Source organism: Alosa pseudoharengus, unplaced genomic scaffold (genome assembly GCF_046254945.1).
Source record: "Alosa pseudoharengus isolate Yale_2024_CS ecotype anadromous, Long Island Sound unplaced genomic scaffold, YU_APseudo_1.1 YU_APseudo_1.1_scf_19, whole genome shotgun sequence".
In the NCBI taxonomy this organism is placed as follows: domain Eukaryota; kingdom Metazoa; phylum Chordata; class Actinopteri; order Clupeiformes; family Clupeidae; genus Alosa; species Alosa pseudoharengus.
Genome location: NW_027468657.1, coordinates 18,740,837 through 18,756,921, shown reverse-complemented (window position 1 = coordinate 18,756,921; position 16,085 = coordinate 18,740,837). Strand labels below are relative to the sequence as shown.

General features: G+C 40.7%; 3 protein-coding genes and 1 non-coding gene across 4 annotated transcripts in view; 2 read left to right on the top strand and 2 right to left on the bottom strand.

Moving 5' to 3' along the window:
* Positions 1-1,151: 1,151 nt before the first annotated feature.
* trnaa-agc (transfer RNA alanine (anticodon AGC)) lies at positions 1,152-1,224 on the bottom strand. Its single transcript has one exon. It is a non-coding gene; the product is annotated as a tRNA-Ala (tRNA).
* Positions 1,225-5,630: 4,406 nt separating this feature from the next.
* Positions 5,631-6,269, top strand: terb2 (telomere repeat binding bouquet formation protein 2). The gene is made up of 2 exons (XM_076292893.1): positions 5,631-5,746; positions 5,966-6,269. The coding sequence occupies exons 1-2, from the start codon at positions 5,632-5,634 to the stop codon at positions 6,154-6,156; spliced, it is 306 nt and encodes a 101-aa protein (XP_076149008.1). The 5' UTR covers position 5,631; the 3' UTR covers positions 6,157-6,269.
* A 1,235-nt stretch (positions 6,270-7,504) lies between these two features.
* On the top strand, positions 7,505-13,055 carry sord (sorbitol dehydrogenase). The gene is made up of 9 exons (XM_076292892.1): positions 7,505-7,762; positions 7,964-7,997; positions 8,582-8,746; positions 9,265-9,424; positions 9,586-9,704; positions 10,299-10,364; positions 10,979-11,157; positions 11,834-11,955; positions 12,285-13,055. Exons 1-9 carry the CDS (start codon positions 7,709-7,711, stop codon positions 12,448-12,450), a joined length of 1,065 nt encoding a protein of 354 aa, XP_076149007.1. The 5' UTR covers positions 7,505-7,708; the 3' UTR covers positions 12,451-13,055.
* A 2,832-nt stretch (positions 13,056-15,887) lies between these two features.
* The window catches only part of apba2b (amyloid beta (A4) precursor protein-binding, family A, member 2b), a 35,093-nt gene continuing 34,895 nt past the window's right edge, over positions 15,888-16,085 (bottom strand). The window contains exon 14 of the mRNA XM_076292703.1: positions 15,888-15,959. Coding sequence (XP_076148818.1) covers positions 15,888-15,959 — 72 coding nt within the window. The remainder of the gene's footprint in view (positions 15,960-16,085) is intronic.

Below are 16,085 nucleotides of genomic sequence, written 5' to 3'. Positions count from 1 at the left end.
TGTACCATTCAGTAACTGCTGCCGTTTACATTAATAGTTAAATGGCTGGATAGGCTTTTACCTGCATGCCCTCTAAATAAGCTATTAGCAGTGAGGTCACTTTTGAAGATTTTTTTGGGGACTTGGTGACCCCGAGATGATACATCATCGGTTTAATACCGCTATTATCTGGCCCTATAGCCCAGAAACCCCCATTAAAACCCCATCTTCAACCTTTACAATTTATTTTCATTCACTTACAGTACATAAACATAATGTTTTAGCCAAAATTGTGCAAAGTAAAGAGGCATCATACAGGCCCCTCTGATTGGACAGACAGTCTATCAGTCAATCCCCATCAACAACCATTTCCATTGATTCAAAGGGCCAACATGTAAAAATAGACACCAATTTTGCAACACACCAGTCTGAAATAAGCATGAGAAATCTTACCTTACTTTGCCTGGACTACATGAAAAAAATAATTTCTTGAATTTCCCATAGGGATCAATAAAGTATATCTATCTATCTATCTATCTATCTATCTATCTATCTATCTATCTTCCATGGGATATCATAGGCCTAATGTTTGTTTGTGGCAATGCAAAGGATTAGGCCTACGACAGTGTTTTTCAACCACTGTGCCAGGGCACACTAGTGTGCCGTGAGAGATCATCAGGTGTGCCGCAGAAAATTACCCAAATGTCACTCACTGGTCCAGAAAACCAACTGTTGCATCAAAAAATGTAGTTAAAAATGATGTTTCATTGCAACTTTGAGGGCATTTCCACCCTTTATCTAAAAAAAAGCACAATTTTGCTGTCCATGGGCTAAAAGTGTGTTTATTATAAAGTGTGTTTTTATTCTGGTAACCAAATGCTTAGCACACCAGTTTCTCCTTTTAATTCTGAATCCATACATACCTCATATGTTAAAATTGGATAATCTAATGAAAAGTTGTAGTAGTTTATATATTTTACGGCGCCCCCCAGAGGCCATTTTTTATCTGTGTGTTTGACACTCGGACTCAAATTGTTCTATAGACCCTAAACTTCAAATTGGAAGTGAAAAACAAACTTTAACACAAATTTGAAATGAATGAGACTTATATTAATTAAACAACCCCACTATTACATTCAGTAGGCAATGGCAAGTGATGTGAAAAGGTTCATTGGAGAATGCGGGCATCGATCCCGCTACCTCTCGCATGCTAAGCGAGCGCTCTACCATTTGAGCTAATTCCCCGTTGAAACCTATAGGCAGACATTCTCTGTTACAGGGTTGAGCTGATAACTACAGCTACATCAGATTAACAGTGAGCTTACTGTGACGTGACCGTTGTTAAAGTTAACATGTTTTGTTGGCTGTTAGGTAGCATAGCACAATTCCTGTTTGATTTTACACATGTAATGTAATAGCGCACAAGTAGCAAACAAAATTGCTACTTGCAAAATTGCATTGCTCACAAATGAAGTTGTTGAAGATCTTCACCCAAATGCAGTGGTGGAGGAAGTACTGAAACTCAGTAATTAAGTACAAATACACAGATAAATATTTACTTTAGTAAAAGTAAAAGTACCACAACGACAACCCTACTTAAAGGAAAATTCCGGTTTTTAGCACTTTAAGGCCCTTTTCTGGTTTGTTTTGGATGAACTAGAGTGGTTGTCACCGACATTTTGATGATTGGTCCTGTCTCGACTTTTCTGACTCGTTTTGAATCACTTCTCAAGGTGGCTGGCAATGGACATACTGTAGTAGGCTACTCAAACATGTCCTAAAACAACCTTTAACGTTCGTTTTCAAAACTGTGCAACTCACCGAGTGGTTAGTGGTGTTCGGTGATGTTCCAAAACAAGTAGCGTAGCGAAATACAGTTTATGTCGTCTTTTATTTGGCATTTTGTAAAATCCCATTGATTTCTGTCATTGCACGTTGATATTACTGCGCCACCGTCTATGCTTCAGGTTCAATTACGATTCATACATTGCGCCGATATATTTGCTTTTAATGGTCAACGAACTCCACTAACCAACCTGAGAAGTGAAAAGGCGATTCAAAACGAGTCAGAAAAGTCGAGACAGGACCAATCGTCAAAATGTCAGTGTCCACCACTCTAGTTCATCCAAAACAAACCAGAAAAGGGCCTTAAAGTGATAAAAACTTTAAGTAAAAGTAAAAAGTACCTACTTTTAAATGTATTTTAAGTATTAAACGTAAAAGTATTTGCATAATGATTTATTCTCTCAATATCTATATTCTAAAAAAAATCAGTATGGGCTGTGGCATTTTATTTAAAGTGCGTATGTCAGGTTAAAAAATATTTTTGACAAATGAAGGGACATGAAGCAAGATAGTAGTGAGTAGTGATTTTTCTTGAAAAATCTACTTTAAATACAATAGAACACTATTTACAGTTATTTTTATAACTGAATTTATGAACATTCCAGACACAGTGATGACCTCATAAGAGGGAGTCCAGCAAAGTTGAGCATAGGGGAGAATGGGTTTTAACTGCATTTTCTTTTACATAAGGCCAAAAATGCTCTCTATGACATACCAGTGGTTCATAAGCATGAGCCTGACTGGCAGGGACAAAGTAAAGATGAATAGGCTACAACATTTTGGTAAATCATGGCCATCAAATCATCAGTGAGAAATTGATTAGGGGTGTGAGTAGGATCGGATCACTATTAGTATGTATCATGGCTGTTGTGTCATTTGCCATCACATAGGCTTTCATATACAACAAGTTAAGTACAATCAGTAAGCAAATTAATAGTCTGTCTATAGCTAACATTAGTTGATAAGCAGATGTATAAAGACAAATGAGTGGTAGCACATATACACTGATGGTTTCATAGTCAGGTCTCTAAAGAAAAGCATATATGCCCATGGTTGGCGGAACATAGACTAATGAGTTGCTTACTGATTCTACTTAGTTTAGGCTATATAATGGCCTATATGTGATGGCAAGTGACACAACTGGCATTTTCAAGCATTGCTACTTACCCATATCCTCTTCATCAATAATGGTTGCCAGTAAAGATAAAAAAGTATCAGGATATTTTTACGTCAGGCAGGTAGTAGACTCTAGCATGACATACTGGAATGAAGTCATGTTTTTGGCCTCACCAGTGTAAAAAAACCTACTGTATGATCCCTTATCCCATGTGTTTTAATTGACCAACTTTGCTGGACTCCCTCTTATGAGGTCATCATTGTGTCTGGAATGTTTCCTGGAATGTTCATAAATTCAGTTATTAAAATAACTGTAAATATTGTTCTATTGTATTTATAGTTGATTTTTCAAGAAAAATCACTACTCACTACTATCTTGCTTCATGTCCCTTCATTTGTCAAAAATGTTTTTTAACCTGACATACGCACTTTAAGCTAGTTTTAGGTTATACTCGACTAGACAGTTTTAAGCTAATGCAACTGTGCTTACCATCTGTGGCCCAGTTTACATTCTGACCTACAATTCTAGAGACTGTAATTCTGGTTATATAGGGTGATCTGCTGAGTAAAATATCATTCAGCAAAACACGAGAGCCTGAAGTTTAACGGGGTAGACAAGGGAAACGTCGGGTGGATCGTAATGCCAATTCTGCTGATTGAACAGAATATTTGCTGAGAAAGGTGTCTTTATGATTAGGTTTATTCACTTGCGCAGACGCACATAGACATTGAATGAGCGCTCACATTAGTACTAGGCTACACACCTCACGCTTTGCCTGGTCTAGACTAGAAATTATGTTTGAAAGATTTAGAAGCTGGGCACGTATCCAGAATCTTTGGTAGCAACCCCGCCCCCTGGTAAAACAAACGTGTTTGTCAGAGAGAAAAGAAAACTGATCATAAAATGTATCGTAAAAAGGAACGATGGTGTTGTAGAAATGTAGCGGAGTAAAAGTACAGATAATTGCTGTAAAATGTAACAAAGTAAAAGTCAAAAGTATGCACTATAAATTCTACTTAAGTAAAGTACAAATACGTGGAAAATTTACTTAAGTACAGTAGCGAATAGTATTTGTAGTATTTGTAGTATTTGTACTTTGTTATATTCCACCACTGCCCAAATGCAATAGACCCAGAAAAGTGACTTTTTATGTCTGCCTGTCTACATCTTTGTATAATTGTGAACTTGTGTGTTTGTTTGTTTGTGCGTGTGTGTTGTGTGTGTGTGTGTGTGTGTGTGTGTGTGTAGAATATTTTTGAGCAGAGAGTATTTGGAAGGCGAATTGACTGTTTTCCACAGTTCTTTTATCACTGTATGTGATGTGCGTCAGAGTGTGAAGTCTGTGCCCATCGGACACTATGTGCTTCCACCAGTACCTGTCCAGCAAGGTATAGAGTCGCAAGCAGTTCTCTTCGCTCTGTTTCACGATTAAGCCACTCAAATCTGAAATATTCAAGGAAAACAACAAGACAGTTGAATAGTTAGCCTAGTACAAAGCATATTGATTTGCCCAAATCCACACGTTTGGGTGTTCACATGTGTGTGTGTCTGTGTGTGTTCCCAGAGGTCAAAGCAAAGATCGGTAGATTCATATGGGAGCAAGAAGACCTCACAGAAGGGACTGAGGTGCAGGAGGTTGATTGGAATGCTGCTCTCATCATTACATACCTAGCTGCTACACAAAATGGATCCACTCATATCTAAACTCAATTTATATTGTTTTATTATCTGTATTATTGCCAGTGAATATCTGTATGTTATCTGTATATTACCCATTGAGTATAGTAAGTAGGCTATTGCGTAACCAATGCTCAAAATTCATTGCCAAATTCAGAGAAATCATTCGGACAGTCGTTTTGTTTTATAGTTTTATGTTTATCAGGGTTCACTTTCTCAGTTACAGAGTCAGAGAAGAGGCCATGGAGATAGTGCAGCTTCTAAGCAAAGGAGTGAAATGAGGTGTGTGCCATTGTCAACAGGTTCCTGTTGTCATCACCTGACATTACCACTAGATGTCGCCATTGTTACAGGATAATATTGTTCTTCTGTTATTTTTGTGTACATGATCATGCAGATCATGCAGGAGAGTTTTCAAGCAATTTATTTAGCATTATAAGTGAATTGCTTATGTTATTGATTATATAACTCAATTCAGGAGTCTAAAGTAAGTGGTTTAATGACAAACATGGTTACGTGAACTTAGAGTAAGTAGTAAATCGCAGATGTTATTTTAGAAAACATTATCTTCTGGACATTTACCACTTACACCAAATAATTTACCCAGGTTCGTCTCTAAACCACACATCTGGAATACCAAGATAGAACAGGTTGCTAACAACGAATGCCTTTGGTTTGATGCACAGGGAAAACTCATCTGTACTGTTAGGCGGGGATCACATTAGCCAGCAGCAAGCGGCAGGTTTCCTATTGTTCTCTATGGTTCGGCAGCGGAACGGTGGCAACGCTGGCGTAACACTAGTGTTGAACAAGCTGAGCGTTTAACTTTCAAAGCGCAACGCGACGTATTCAATTGTCAGTTCAGGCAAACCGTTTGTGTTACTTAGGAACGAGATAGAACTTATTATGGTCTGAGCGTTGCGTAACGCTTGCTGCTGCCGCTTGCTGCTGGCCAGTGTGATCCCTGCCTAACTGTAACAGTTATAGTATTGTTTGTGTGTGTCCCCCACTCCATGGGAAGCGTGGACAAGGTCCTCATGAGTCTGGACGAGCTGCTGATGGCCTCAGGGCGGGAGGACGCCGCATGCTGTGAGGTGCAGCACTACCCCGTCAACAACATGGTCTCAGGTGTGTTCACAGGTGGAGAGCTCTCACGAGAAGAAAACAATCATTATATAGAATAATTATTTTACTTGTTAAGTATAAACTAATATTAGTATAATGCATGTGTATTGGAGTTGAGTGTTAGAGTCAGACACAAAGATCAGAAGTAAGACTTACCAAGCACCCTTGACAAATGTAGTCTTGAGTGGACGATGTTTGACAGAAAGTATTCTGCCCTGGCAGGATATGTGGCCTTAGACCAGCTGAAGAGGTACAACGGGGAGCTGCACGACTTCCTTCCTGGTCAGGGGGGCTACTCAGTCAGCGTCCGCAGCAAGAGATGTCACCTCACAGCAGGACATCCACAAGACAGGGCCAAACAAGTAGCAAAATTGCCTCCAAGAAAGTCTCCCACAAGCTCTGACAAGATGTAAGATTTCTGACCTAATCTGCTGTGAAGGTCTTAGCACTTGCAGATGGTACAGTACACATAGTGTATCTACATGTCTACTTGGTATGGTTCAATGATCGATTTCCATAGCATATTTTAAAACTGGTGAGAGCGATGTATTTTCAGTATTGTCTGATTCATATTTTTTAATTATTTTAAAAAAAAGGAGGGGGGGAGGTCAGACATTTGTGTTAGTCATGTGAATACAATTATATTGTAACCACCAAAATATGGAAATATCACATTAAATAAAATGCTTGTTTTGTTTTATCAGCCCTTATGTCTTTAATGTTGTTTTACTAAATTGTTGACAGTTTATTACAGCAAGAGCTACATTATACATATGAAGGCATCCTTGCTATAGTCTAATATTAGAGGGGAGTTTTAGTTCATACATAGTTTATTATTTACCTGTGTGAACAGTGATGAGAGTGTTGTTTCACTGGGAGAAGAGGTAGTGTTAGTCATCCCCTCACCTCATGATGGCCAGTGCTTCACTAGTTACAGTGACTGTTAATATTACACCCCAAACATGTCAACATGAGGTCAACAACAACTACATTGTGCCAAGTCAGCTCCAGATCATTTACATTGGTGGTTTATTATAGTTTTAGCAAGTGCTTCTGTCAAAAGCAGCTGAATGTAGTGGGTAGGTTTATATCACACATGTTCCTCTAACTACCTGTACCAGGCTATAGTTGATATTCTGGGAAAGTTGCCAAAGGAATACACGGTGCATTGATTGGAGGTACTGTGACAGTCCGCTCCAAAATGAGTTTGTGATTCACCACTCCTGCTGGAACACACTCCACACTATGTACTATGTAAATTACCCCTTGGGGATAAATAGTGTTTTTGAATTGAATTGAACACACAACTGAAGAGCTGCCCGTTTCTGACATTACAAGCACTTGAAGTATAGTATTATATCACGTATACTGTACCCTTTATTTTCCCACCTTCCACTGGTTGTGGCTAAAGATATACCACACACTGCAAGGCCAACAGTTTAATATGTAGTTAGGCCAACAAAGGAACTTCAAAATGGCATGCACCTTATTTGGCTTTTAATGCACACGATTTGATGACTGCATAATTTTAGCCAGTGCAAAATGAGATTTGGAAAACGCCTCCCTCACAAACTTTGGTATGGTGCACATGTCACACATGTGAACCAAGGGGAGGGTTCCAAGTCCACAGGTCGCTCGTCAGAGTCGGACTAGTTTGAAATTATTCATTATAATGTTTCGTTCATCAGTGTTGGTGTTTATGCGCATGAGGTTATTAATATACCAGATTAGTGTTTGATAAAACCTGACTGACTTAAGACAGAAAATACAGTACTGAACTATCCGCTTTGTTTAGAAATCAGATACCACTGTTTGCGCAGCGTTGAGGTTCGTGAACACAAGCAAGGAAAAGCAGGAAGTGAGTGCGATGTGGGGAGGACACTTGTCCTGCTGTTTTGGTGCACGAGTTTGCAGATTCAGCTAACGGAGTTGGTGTTATTCTCAACCGACTACTATTGAGTAAAAATGGATAAAACTAACCTTTCAGTGGTGCTGCATTCCAAAGGCGATCTAAGACTGGTAAGTCAACGCTGAACACTGCCGCCAGTGAATCATTGGTTTTGATTTGATTAGCAAAATATGCCATTGCAATTTAGGATGGAATGTGTGTACATCATATGACAAAGTGCATTAAAGTAACCTAGCAAGTCATGTTATGTTAGCATGCAATGCAAACCATGGTGGTCACTGTCTAAGCAATTTAATGCACATTGTTTGCAGGAACATCGACCAATACCTGAACCAGGACCAAATGGTAGGTGCATTAATTTCGTCCACCGAGCTGGAACCGTGCCGTTATGAATTATGATAGCCTATTGTACAAAAGGGCAAGGCACTTTAGACTATGACATATCATAAAGAACGCAACAACGTAACAGTCCCCTTTGTAGATTGAAAATTATCCAACTCAGAACTCAGCTGGCAAAAACATAACAAATGTGAATCAAGTTCTATGGAGTGATAGAAAGAATGGAACAGTCTAAATCCATGTCATCAAAGTTATCCAAGCAAGTTATCCGAAATACTTTAACAACCTATCTGCTATAGGCATGCACGACTCTGTAGCCTAGTATAGGCAAAGTAATGCTGTTTTTGAAGACACAGGGAGCTGCATTGCATCAGATATTGATTTGATTTGTGTTTGTTTTTGGTTTACTGCACTTAACATGTTATTTACCACCATACAGAATTTAATCATTAGTGGCTAAACATTTGCACAGAACTGTATATTGACATCATAGCCTAACTGCATATTCTTCACTTCTTTTTACTAAGCTCAGTGTTTAAACTGCTACTTGCTACTTTAAATGTGATTGGTCTCCATTCTAATCCGTACAGAGGTGTTACTGCAGATGCACTCTGTGGGGATCTGCGGATCCGATGTCCACTACTGGCAGAACGGACGAATTGGAGACTTTGTGGTGAAGAAGCCCATGGTTCTCGGGCATGAGGCGTCTGGCCGGGTCGTCAAGGTGGGTTCGGACGTCACTCACCTCAAACCAGGTAAGTAGCGGAGTAGTCCTACAGAGAGATTTAGTTTACAGTATGAGAGGTTTCAGTGTGATGCGAAAATTCCTTACAAACTACTACAATAGAACTAATACAATGCGATTTCTACAGTTCCACTTCTGTGATGTTCTATAGGCTACCTCTGTAAAATCCTCCTTAACCGCTATAGTGTTCCTATAGTAGGCCTACAGTCTAATATTACTTAACATTCTAAGATTCCTATAGTTCTTTTTTGTAAAGAAAGGGCTGGGAGGCGAGCATTAAGTTTGTTTAGTAACACTTAACTTGACAGTATCGACATAAGAGTGACATGACACTGTCATGACACATGAACCCTAACCCTAATCCTAACCCTAACTTGTTATGACAAAAACCTAATGTCACTTAATAACAGAAGCGTTATGTCATAAATGTTTCTGACTTGTTTATGACACGTTCATGACAGTGTCATGCCACTCTTATGTCGATACTGTCAAGTAAAGTGTAACCGTTTGTTTTTTCCCTACCTTCAGGGGACAGAGTTGCGGTAGAGCCCGGTGTGCCCCGGGAAATGGACGAGTTCTTCAAATCAGGACGCTACAATCTTTCCCCAACAATATTCTTCTGCGCCACACCCCCCGACGATGGCAACCTTTGCCGATACTACAAACACAGTGCCAACTTCTGTTACAAGTAAGTTCCTCAATCTGTCCCTGCACTGTCCTCTAACCAGAATGCCTTTGACCGTGTCATGCCAAAGTCTAGTCTAAGAGTGAAGCATTGAGAATAAACACTGCTGTGTTTTGCTGATGATTGAGAATGGTGGTAATCAGTGTTGCTCACCTCCCCTGCAGGTTGCCCGATAATGTAACGTTTGAGGAAGGAGCGTTGATTGAGCCCCTGTCTGTGGGCATTCACGCCTGCCGCAGAGCCGGGGTGGCCTTGGGGAGTACTGTGCTCGTCTGTGGGGCAGGTAGGACCTCGAAAGGGCCGTTCACAACAGGAACCATAACTGTAAAGATAACTGAAACTATAGTGATATAACGACTATAAAGGTAAACTATACAGATAACTATCAATAAAGTATCTATCTATCTATCTATCTATCTATCTATCTATCAGTCTCTCCTCATGTTGATGAATGTGATGGCTAAAATGTAATGGATTCTGACTGGCTCTAAGCTTTTTATCGTTCTCAAAATCACTCTCAAAGTGATCCCCAACTAAATCGTTGTTGATATCGGTATTGTTATAGTTTATGTGTGGACGTCATTCATATTACCTAAAGCAATACTTTCTTACTGTTATCATAAGTTATCGCTCCTGGTGTGAACGACCCTTAATAAGAGGGCAAGAGCTACCTCTGTCACTATTAGCGAAACAGCTATTCAGGTCAAGTGTGAGTTTGTGGTGGCTATTATAAAGGCCTCACACATGCACACAACTAAGCTGCAAACCCAATGGACTACATTTAACCACAAGCTTTGTTTACAAATATACCGGACATTTATTTCATGGGGAAATGTGGACCATATAACCCTCAGGTCTCCTCATATCTCTTGCACAGGCCCCATTGGTCTGGTGTGTCTGTTGGCGGCGAAAGCCATGGGAGCCTCTCAGGTTGTCATAACTGGTGAGTGGAGCAGCATTGGCCCTCTTCAGTTGCAACTTTAACTGTAACTTACAACAGTCTGTTGTTAACGTGGTTGTGTAATATAAAGAGAGTGTGTGTTTTTGGAGCAGCATTGGGCCTCTTCAGTTGCAACTTTAACTGTAACTTACAACAGTCTGTTGTGTAATAAAAAGAGAGTGTGTTTTTTTTCTAGCAATCCTATTACTCTGCAGCCATAGTTTCTGCTTCTGATAACAGCCATGGCATCTACATCACTTTGTATTTGTGTGTTTAGCAGAGGGATGGGCGAGATAAACTGAAAAAGAAAATATATCACTATATTGGTAATATCCATGGTAGGGTTTTTTTTTGTGGTAACGATATGTAAATTTTACCATTTAACACCAGTCATCTTTTCTTTGCCACAGTCACATCTGCATACAGTCTTGAGAGCCAAAAAAAATAAATAACTCCAATACAATAGTTTAAAGTAGTTAAGTTAAAAATTATAATTAGAATTTTATTCAGAAATGACTGTAAAATTCCAGTGAACTTACTGGATCATAGCATGGTAATTACTGTATCATAGACGATACGCTACAACTCTCTCCTGATGTGCCCTGTTGTGTGGTCAGACCTTTCGTCGGAGAGGCTGTCCATGGCGAAGGAGCTGGGGGCGGACTTCCCTCTGGAGGTGAAGAGGGAGGACACAGCGGAGCAGCTGGCTAAGAAGGTGGAGGGGTTGCTGGGGGACCAGCCCCACGTCACCATCGAGTGTACCGGCGTCCAGAGCAGCGTGCAGACTGCCATCTACGTGAGTCAGATCCCCATGATGCTGATGAATATGTAGTGGTAGCCATTTGGTACGAAGCTGGGGCGCATTTCCCAAAATCATAGTTTTGTAACTAAGTTAGCAACTTTGTTACAAAACAATGCAATTTCCCATTGCCAACCAACTAAGCTGCTAACAGGTTAGCAACTATGGTTTTGGAAAACGCACCCCAGGGCAGTATGTACGTTGTGTAAACCTCCCTGCGGACGCCTTAAAAGATGTGCTAGTGAGAGATGCCACGCACATCCCCACGCATGGGGCCAGAGCTGTGTGCGAAGACGTGTTCAGCCAGTCAGTGGTGAAATATATAAATAAAAATCACCAGATTTGATTGTACAGACTGGCTTGAATACACCTGATTTAAAGGTACTGTAAGCAAATCAAAGCATCAATATTTCCTCACGATCCACTAGCTCTCTATTCTGTGAGTACATTGTGAAAAAAGAACGGTCTACAGTACCTTTAAATCAGGCCAGGTATTCAGCCAGTCGGTGGTGAAATAAATACATAAAAATCACCAGGCCACCTGTGTCTGTGTGTGTGTGCGTGTGTGTGTGTGTGTGTGTGTGTGTGTGTGTGCGTGCGTGCGTGCGTGCGTGCGTGCATGCGTGCGTGCGCGCGCGCGCGTGCGTGTGTGCGTGTGTGTGTCCTGTCCTAGGCCACACGCCCCGGGGGTGTGGTGGTGCTGGTGGGGATGGGGGCGGAGATGACGACAGTCCCCCTCCTCAACGCGGCGGTCAGAGAGGTGGACATCAGAGGGGTGTTCCGCTACTGCAACACGTAAGAAACATGCCCCCTTACTCTTTACCAAGACCCTGTTACCCCATTTTTGAGCAAGAACCCCCTTTACCTACCCACTTTAAAGAGATGCTGCTAAGAAATAAGAAATGGAATGACTTTAACAGGGGGGAATGAACAAAGTACATTGTCAATTAATCAACTCTCTGTCTATCTCCTTTCCTCTCTCTCTCTGTCTATCCCCTTCCCGTTTTCTCTCTTTCTCTCTCTCTCTCTGTCTCTCTCTCTCTATCCCCTTCCCTCTCTCTATCCCCTTCCCTCTCTCTCTCTCTCTCTCTCTCTCTCTCTCTCTCTCTCTCTCTCTCCCCCAGTTGGCCCATGGCCATCTCAATGCTGGCTTCTAAGAAGGTGAACGTGGCGCCACTGGTGACGCACCGTTTCCCCCTGGAGCAGGCCGTGCAGGCCTTCGAGACCACCCGCCAGGGCCTCGGCGTCAAGGTCATGCTCAAGTGCGACGAAAACGACCAGAACCCCTGAACTTCCCTGAGAACACCCCCTCACCTGGAAACAACCTCTGACCTCACACCTGAGGAGAACTCTACAGTCCATCCCCCTGTCCAGACAGCTTAGGCACCACTGACAGGCCCGCTGCTACAGCAGAGCCACATTTCTCATTTCTGCCATAACTAGTCATATTGTAATTGTGAATAAACAGAGAGCGAATGTCTATACTGCAATGAGATCAGTGTTACGCTGTTTGAAACACTACTGAAGAGCTTAGGGTTGAATTCAAGCAGTTATAACACTTGATTCAGGTTGAGGGTAATAAGTGATATCAAAATAGTTGAGTTTTTAATGGAATTAATAATAATTTCTCATGTGAGCACTTGTGTTGTCCCCTCAAAACGTGGGTAATTGAGTTTCTTATTACAAGCCAATTCTATTAGAAATTCATTATTTTTTTATAACAATAATTTCAAGCCATAAAACGGCAATGATTTGTTAATAATTTATAACTACTGCCTTTCATCTTTCTTGAATATGAGAATAAGTATACTTCAGAGAAAAGCTTTTTGATATTTTTGTGATCATGTAACAGAAAAGTCAATCGCAAGTCAATTAAAGTCTCCCCCTACATCCTTCACCGTAGTCATTTCCATGGTATCCAACTGGATGTCATTTCTCAGTTGTAAGTTTAAGGGGAAATTCATCCATAAACGAATTACTGTCTCCTGTTAAACTGGTTGCATAATGCTGGGACTATAGGGAATGAGGTCTTTATGGTCTGATAGCTTAACAGTACTCTACAATAACAAAATACAATGTGTTTGCCAGTCGAAATAAGTGAAATAAGTCAAGCAAGAATGTCTTGGGCATGAACATAGATAGATAGATATATGGGTCATGAAGACAGCAAGACTTCATAAGGAAGTTGCACTCATGACTTTCTAGAGTTGGTCCATTGTGTAACCCCTGTAACCCCATGTTTTATCCGATTATGAGGTGTTTCCTCATTTGCTGCTTGTACCTCTGCATTGTGACCACCAGGTGGAGCTAGCTAATTTCAAACAGACTCCTCCCAATTTCCATAGGCTTAATTTTTGGTTACATTAACTGGGTCTTTAAATTGTACAGTGTCTATTTCTCGGTAATTTAAAAAAAAAAAAAAAAAAAAAGCTCAATGACATATATTGCAGCCATCTACAGATTTCGGTCTGCCACTGGGACAATGCCAATGCCTTTCTGAAGTTCTAAAAGTTAAGATATTTTTTCAACTAAAAAGTGCTCGGAGAGGCCGCAAAATGCTCATTAAAAAGGACGCCGGGTGCAGCATAGCCGCATACCTCCTCCATCTCCTCCATGAGAAACGAGATTAAGCCAGTATGTTATTCTACATTTTATTTGTTATTTTTGACATAATGATGATAATGATAATCTTTAAACTCACATGCAGACAGCTAGTAATGATACTGTACCGTTAGTTTTCAGAGTTTACATCTTCATATAAGACATTTTGCAGTGTTTTAAAAGCATTACTCTCCTGTAAGGCTTTCCATCACAGTGTGGTACCCATATTGCCAAACGTCAATCCAAACGTCCGTTCTGTGATGAGGATGTTCCCCAAGACTAACAGTGGAGTAGAGATGAGCACACAACACGAGATGAAACTGACTTTTTATGTACAGACATTCCAATACTGCTTAAGGTGTCAAAAGAAACAAAAAAACAAAACATCCTTTTCCTTAAACAACACAGTTACATTCACCATGGACTTGCCTGGTCGCACACACTCACACACACACATACGCACAAGAACCGACATTGCACACATAAAAAATAAACTTTGCAGTTACACATTTGATGTTCATTTGTTTCTGTTTTTTTCCTCGTTATTTCTTGTTTGTTTTGTTTTTAAAAGAAATTAATTTACAGTACATATGGTAACATTTTAGACATTTTTTTTAATGTTATTACAATATGCCAGGAGCTGTCTGGTGTGTGTACACATAATGGCACGTAAAACGCACTGCGCACATCGTACACACAGCTTATGATTCCCGCAAAACAATGAAAGAGGACCCATTAAACATCTGTTCCATTGGTAATGCCCTAAAGAAAGGAGGAGAGCTTCTGGAATGGAACACGGCCCTTTTGGAAACACATTCTTTAGAGTTCTGTACACCAGTTCAAAGATGAATGATCTTACTGAATTAGAAATGATGATAAGTAATGAAGAGATTCTTATTTATGTTCAGCTGCAATATTTACATGACTTTGAGTAGGCCCTCAGAGTAACAGGCGCCTCAGCTTGTCCACACAGAATTACAATTCTTAAAACAACAAAAGAGAGCTGATGTCCAAATGCAAGTGCATGTATCGGATGGCAGTTCCATTATGAGGACAAGAAAATAACTTTTTGAGGTTCTACTTCAAGCTTACACTTAAAACTTTTGAAGCTGGAACCTATCATCTTGATGGTTAAAAAAAGTTCTACAAAAGAACCCCTACATCACAGTCCTATGTAGAAGTTGTTACGGGTTCTACCCAAGAACTGGCTTTATCTTTGTTTTTGACAGATTATGTGTTAAATGGTGATGCATTACATGGATTAATAACCAGGCTGTAGTAACTTGTTAACGAGTAGGGTAGCAACTGTTATATAGGCATGATTGGCACTGTATGAGTCACACAACGCTTAAGTTAAGCTAACCATCGGATTGCTGATTGCTGCACTGATAACTGATAAACTGTGCTTGTGTTGGTTATTCCAGGAGTCATGGCATGTGGACATGCAAAAGTATAGCCCTTCATGAAGCCACGATGAGGGTTGGAAAGTCTGCCTCTCCCTTCTTCATGTATGTGAGTTTGTTGTGATATGGCTGGCTATATATACAGCTGAGATTAACACATGGATCTTTCTTTGAAAAGACAAACAAACAAAAATGACGAGTGATTCTTTCCAAAACACAAAGCAGAGCTAAGGTATGACTGGATGTAAGATGCAGTAAGGATTTACAAGTAAATATTTATAAGCATATAAAAATAATTTGTGATGTCTCTTACTACCTTCCCTCCTGATAAAACATGACAATCCACAAACAACAACAGAACTAATAAATAACATTGGCATTATATCAGGGGACCACCTCTGAACCCTGTGAAGCTGAGCTGAGCTGTCTGAAGCCACAAGAAGGACAGGAAGCGGGGTGAACCGGTCACATGACAAGCAGAAGGTCACATGACGGACAGAAGGGATGGGAGGACTGGAGGAGAAGACAAAACAGCGACTGGTGATTGGGGGATGAAGAACGACTAAAGAGAGAGAGGGATGAAGAGAGAGAGAGGGATGGAGGAATGGGAGCGAGGAGTGTGTCAATCGTCTCTGCTGATGTCTGGGTACTGATGGCTCTGTTAAATGCCCGCGGTCTGCGGCATGTTGTCCTCACCCCCCCACTCTGGGTCGCTGTGGTGGTTCATATGTACATGGGAGTCTCCTGACCAGTCAGGAGACGGAACATGGCTGCTGGCATGGTCTTCATGTGGATCTGAGGAGGAGCAGGAAACAACAGCAGACAGAGAGAAAGAGAGAGAGAGAAAGAGGAAATGAGAGCAAGTAGGGAAATAACATCAGAGAGAGACCAGGTTTAAAGGAAATGGGAGCAGTTCAGGAA